This window comes from Glycine soja, chromosome 10 (genome assembly GCF_004193775.1).
Source record: "Glycine soja cultivar W05 chromosome 10, ASM419377v2, whole genome shotgun sequence".
Classification (NCBI taxonomy): Eukaryota; Viridiplantae; Streptophyta; class Magnoliopsida; order Fabales; family Fabaceae; genus Glycine; species Glycine soja.
The window spans coordinates 25,668,820-25,674,515 of NC_041011.1; the positions used below are offsets into that span (position 1 = coordinate 25,668,820).

General features: G+C 33.3%; 1 protein-coding gene across 7 annotated transcripts; it reads left to right on the forward strand.

Moving 5' to 3' along the window:
• Positions 1 to 1,213: 1,213 nt before the first annotated feature.
• Positions 1,214 to 4,706, forward strand: LOC114369293 (zinc finger protein VAR3, chloroplastic-like). Of its 7 annotated transcripts, none has more exons than XR_003657577.1 (5): positions 1,214 to 1,296; positions 1,388 to 2,111; positions 2,219 to 3,710; positions 3,887 to 4,006; positions 4,442 to 4,706. XR_003657577.1 is itself a non-coding variant. In XM_028326497.1 (4 exons), exons 1-4 carry the CDS (start codon positions 1,664 to 1,666, stop codon positions 2,370 to 2,372), a joined length of 402 nt encoding a protein of 133 aa, XP_028182298.1. In that variant the 5' UTR covers positions 1,216 to 1,663; the 3' UTR covers positions 2,373 to 2,510. The 7 variants fall into 7 exon arrangements, 1 of the variants encoding a protein (XP_028182298.1); XR_003657576.1 differs by having other exon boundaries at positions 1,214 to 1,281; XR_003657573.1 differs by having other exon boundaries at positions 1,216 to 2,111; positions 2,219 to 3,497; positions 3,576 to 3,710.
• Positions 4,707 to 5,696: the final 990 nt, after the last annotated feature.

The window sequence follows — 5,696 nt, forward strand, 5'->3', positions numbered from 1 at the left end:
TATTTAAAAAAAGTCTAAAATCTATTACGCATGTGGATCTTTGAGCATTTCAATCATTTTATAGTATTTTTACCATATGCTATAAAGAGAGGTGTGCAGAATACTAATGGCGAGTTGATGGCTGACGAGATAAAGGCCAACTATTTTTTTTGTGATTTTCAAATTTTAAGAAATTTTGCACTTATGGTTTAAATATTATGGTAAATGGAAGTGTATAACCTGTTCTGTGTGAAAGACATTACTGTTCTTAACTAATATCATTCATCAGTATCATTTTTAAAATTATTTGAGAAGATGATTAGCAAGTGTATTTCACCAAGGATGGTAATTAAACTCGACAAATTTGTTGTCATTCTTATTTCTATGCTGGTGGCTGAACTGCAGGACCTTGAATAGTGTCCTTATAAGTTTTATACTTTTCTGATACTTAAACATATATTACATAAGTGGACTCTAGATATGTTTGCATTATATCAATTTATTATTAGATGTTTCCAATCATCCTGTAGGTAAATTCTGATCACTTTTGACCCGTCATGATAACAGGAATGGCAGCCCTGAAATCTTGTTTAATACTCACATAATTGCCTTTTTACATTAGTAATATTTTATCTTCTTTTGTCCCAAGAGACAACTAGAAGAACTCAAAGATCCACTATCAGTTATATACTAAATGCATTACTGATCTGGCCAACTGTGAGGGGAGCTAGTTAAAGACTGGTTTTATATCGATCACAAGAAAACTTTTTTCATATTATCCTCAACATAAAAATCCTTGGATGTTAAAGTGGTTGGAAAAAATAGTATAATATTTTATTTCCTTCAAATTATGGGGTCCCTTTTGGAGCTCAATTAAACTTGGCGTAAGTTCGCCTATGATGATTTCAATGAAATGGTGGGCTTAGCCTCTTTTTGTGTTTGAGGAATAACATGCTCATTTTCTAGTCTATGCCTGTGTTCTGTCTTATGCAGGGGGGCATTATTTTGGTTTTGTTGGGGTTATATTTGCTGTTGGTTATAGATTATTTGGGTTGGGTGTTATGTTATTCAAATTTTTATAACCTCCAATATATATAGTTTGTATTAGATGATCTTGAATTAGTTATCGGATCTTATAATTCGTAATGGATATTACTTATCTTTTGTTTTTTCTGTTATTATCTATATATTCTCTTGGCTGATTCTAAAAAAAATTATCCTCAACTACATTTCTAGGCTATAGTTGGATGAACACAACTGAAATGAATGGAAACCAGCACCGTTACAATCCTTTGCTAATCAGTAAGCATTGACAAGGTTCAAATAAGGCTCTGCGTTTAGATTCGGTGCAGAATCAGAGGTTGGATAAGTTGAATTACTAACTTAGATAATAATTATAATTGTGGAGGTAGTGAAATTGAACAGTGGAAGGCACGTGAAGATGAAGGTGGACAAACAGTGGACATTATGCGTATTATTTTAACTTATGGGCTTGATCCAATTAATGGTTCAGTGGAGAACAAACCATGTCTAACGAAAAGGGTAGAAGAATCTGGGAGAAGACTGCTGAAAGAAATAGTAGAGCACAGTAACAAAGCGGAAAATTCTAATTTTCCAGACAGCACAGAGGTTGTCACTGGACATGTTAAATGAGTAAGACAAGGGAAAAATAGATGTTTCAAAGATGAAGCAAGGCGACTGGCTTTGCCCGAAGTAGAACTTAATTTCCATCTACTAATTATTTATTGTATTAAATTGAAATCTTGTACTAGTTTCTCCTGCACTTGTTTATGTTTTCATTTTCAATTTTCATTGGCCAGATGCAATTTCATGAACTTTACTAGAAACATTAGGTGCTTGCGCTGTGACAGCTTCTTTGAGGAAAGAATCAACCAATTGAAGGAGGATAATAATCACCTTCCTTTGAAGAAGGGAGACTGGATATGCAATAAGTAATGGTTGTTATTATCTTGTAGGCTTATATGACACTAGTATTTAATTTTAAATTATAATCAATTTTGATTTTTGAAGATGCAATTTCCTAAATTTTGCAAAGAATACAAGATGTTTGCAATGCAAAGAAAGGACTTCCAATCGTCAAATTAATCCCGGGGAGTGGTAATGTGACTCAGGTTCTTTTCAACTATACTGGTATTTTGTTTCAGTTTCTGTAAGAAATGACCAGAGTCTTTTTGTATTTACTCACTATTGAAATTATTGAATTCCTGTATGTGTGCAGGTGCATCTACATCAATTTCAGAAGAAACATGGTTTTCCTGAAATGTGATCATAGACGCCTTATAGTGTCAAAGGCTTCAAGCTCTTCCCTTCAACCTCAGCCAGAAGATATAGACCACGATAAGAATAGCAAATTTGCCTTTGTGGCACATTAGGGTAATAGAAGTGATGAAACACCAATGGTGTTTGAAAGAAAAAATAGGAACAAAGATTCACCTATGTGGAGATTTGTAGAGGATTGAAATGAAAATAACAAGTGCTTAAATAAATCAAATAATCCTTCTGAATTTATAGATTTTCCTATTGTTGGAGGTAAGACTCACTTGACTAAGGTACAAAGGAGAGAAGCATACAAGACTGAGTTGCCAAATCAGTGCAAAAGGCCTTCATGGCAAAGTGAAACTGATGACAAGTTTTGTTCTTCAAATAACCTGAGTACTGATAACGAGTTTTGTTCTGTCAATAATCAGAGTACTAATGATGAAGAAATGGACGAATGGTTTGGAAAAAAAGGTAGGATTCCAGAAGAGTTATATTTGTATGTAATGTCTATGTAAACATTTTTCCATTGTCTAACTAATCAAAAATCATGATAAATATGATTTTTAAGATAACTATTATAAAAATCAACAAACTTATCATAAAATATAGTTTTTTATTTGATTTTTAAGGTTTGAATGTCATCTATTTTTAAGTTAGGCTCTTATTGTTGTGCATAACAGGTAAACATAGAAATTGATTTAATTACGACATAGATTAAGTTCTATGTGCTTGTTTACTTTTGAATCAATTCTTCTTTTTTTTAATAAGACTTTTGAATCAATTATGGAGGCTCCTCCATTATTATTCCCCTAAAAATATTTAGCAGTATGATGTTACTTATGTGAACAAATTTAGTTACTTTCACTATAACCAATCAATAGATTTTGCCCTCAATAGATTTGAGTTTCACATTGAGCATTGTAAAATATATACGATTGCTTCAACATGATGTTTTTTATACCATAAGAAAAGAATGTTTTGGACAAAGTGGTTAGAAGTGATGAATGTGACATTGAGGAGGCAGCAAAGTATGTACCTCAACACAGATTTTGAATTCTTGAAGAAGGAGGATCATAATGGTGGTTCTTACTGTGGGAGGGTTGATATGGAATGGTAACCTTGTTGTGTCCAATGCTGGTGATTGTCATGCTGTGATTAGCAAAGAGGGTATGGCTGAAGTCCTAACATCTGATCACAAGCCTTCTAGGGAAGATGAAAGGGACAAAATTGAGACTCGGGTAATTCTTGTATCATGCATGATATTATTATTCAGCTATTAACTAATTAAGCTTCTATTTTGAATTTTGTATGATCAGGTTAGCAATCAGGAAGCAATAGATATTACTCGTCCTTTCTGTGTAGGGAACAATTGACAACAACCTTTGTTGGCTTGTAAGAACTATGGATCAAATGACAATGATGAAACCTTAGATTATTTTGTGCATACCCAGGTATCTATAACACGCAGAACTTGAGTAAGAGTTAGGAGAATACAATCAAATTTTTTCTCAACCTAATGTATAGTTGTTTATCAACATTTTTTTATTGCCAACACCTATTAGATTCCCTTCTCTCTCTGTTTTTTTTATTTGTATGATGCTTGTGAATGATTGTAATACATTATTAGGTGAGCATAGCAAAGAAAGTAGTGAAAGTTGAAGTGCGTCTCATAATTTATGATATCAGAAAAAAGTGGCAATGGTCATGAAGAAGGCTAGAGCAATGGGCCAGATCATGATGATATTGGGTTTGTTGGCACTGTTCATTTCCCTCTTTATCTTGGTTTTCTTGACCTAGTCATTGAGACAAACCTTGTCAATGCTCTGCTTGTATATGAAAAAAGATCTAAAGCTTCTATGAAGATATAAGATAATTGGGAGATTCAATGTTTAAAAAAATTAATGGAAGCCTTTTGGGTTTGTCAAAGGCTGTAGAAAATTTTGCTTATGATTAAAAGAGAAGTGATGTACTTGGGAATATCATAAGAGGATTTTGTTTTATAATAATATTAATAATATTTTGGAAACATAAAGTATCTCAATAGATAACGAGCAATGTGAGTTTTTTATTATGTGACTTTTACCTACGATTAAAGCATATAAGTACAAGTAAATGGTTTGTATCTACCGTCACTCAATGGTAGGCATAAGTTAATTGATGTAATTTCATGTGGAGTTTGTAGGTCTTGGATCTTCTTCATCAATGGAGTTTCTTGTTTCTTAAAGATCAATGACAGCGGAATGGAGAAGGAAGAAAGATGATTGGAGATGTCACTTCAAAAAAAAGATGAGTCAAGAATAAGTTCACTATCATACGAAGTCATGAATAAGAGTTTGAACGTAGGAAAAGATGAGTGGAGAGAGAAGGAGCATGAAATTTTATGCCTCAAATGAGGTATGAACTTTGAAGTATAATTCTCAAATGATTAAAGTTGAAAAAAATGCGCACACAAAACTTCTATTTATAGCCTAAATGTCACACAAAATTGGAGGGAAATTTGAATAGATATTCAAATTTCACTTAAATTTGAATTTGAATTGGTGGAGCCAAATTTGGAGCCAAAATTTCACTAATTATGATTAGTGAATTTTAGTTATGGTTCAACCCACTAATCCTAAATCAAGTTATTCTTCACTAAGTGTACTTAGGTGTCATAAGACATGTAAAACATGAAGGACATACACAAAGTGTGACTATGTGATGTGGCAATGGAGTGTAGCAAGTAAATGCTTATCTTCCTTGGGGTGTAACAAGTAAATGCTTAGGGGTGGATTTCTCTGTGGTATTATCCTTATCTTCCTTAGGTTTTGAAGCTTGTCCATAAGCTCCCTTTCATAATAGGAGAGAATGTGTCTCTTCCTAAGGGCACCCTTAAGATCATTCCAATACTTTACTGAAAGATCCCCATGAATCTTTTATTTCCTAATAAAGGAAGTCCACCAATAGAGGGCATACCCTTGAAAGTTAAAGGTAGCCAATAGAACTTTTCTCCTTTACTAATATGATGGCAAGCAAAGAGTTGTTCAACATTCATTTTTCAATCTAGGTAGGCCTCAACATTATCTTTTCCATGGAAATATGGAAGACTAATGTTAACTTCTTGAGGCCTTCTGATGCAATCTTATCCCGCAAGGGTATTGAATAGAAGACTCCAAGTAGATTGGGTTAGAGATCCAAGGGAAGGCCTTAGGGTTCTCATGAGCTTTAGTATAAATTTTGAGCCCATGGACTAAGTATGAGTCTGCTTATCTTTGTAAATATTAAAATAGGTTTTTCCTTCGTTTGGACCTTATATTTTGGCCATTCTGGTAATATAGGGTTTTAGCATTGTATTTCGAGGCATTTTGAGTAGTCTTTGTAGTAGAGAATTTTTTGTATTTTCATGTATTTTGTCATGGGGGTGAGCTTAACTATTATAGGGGGTGTGTAGCTAAACT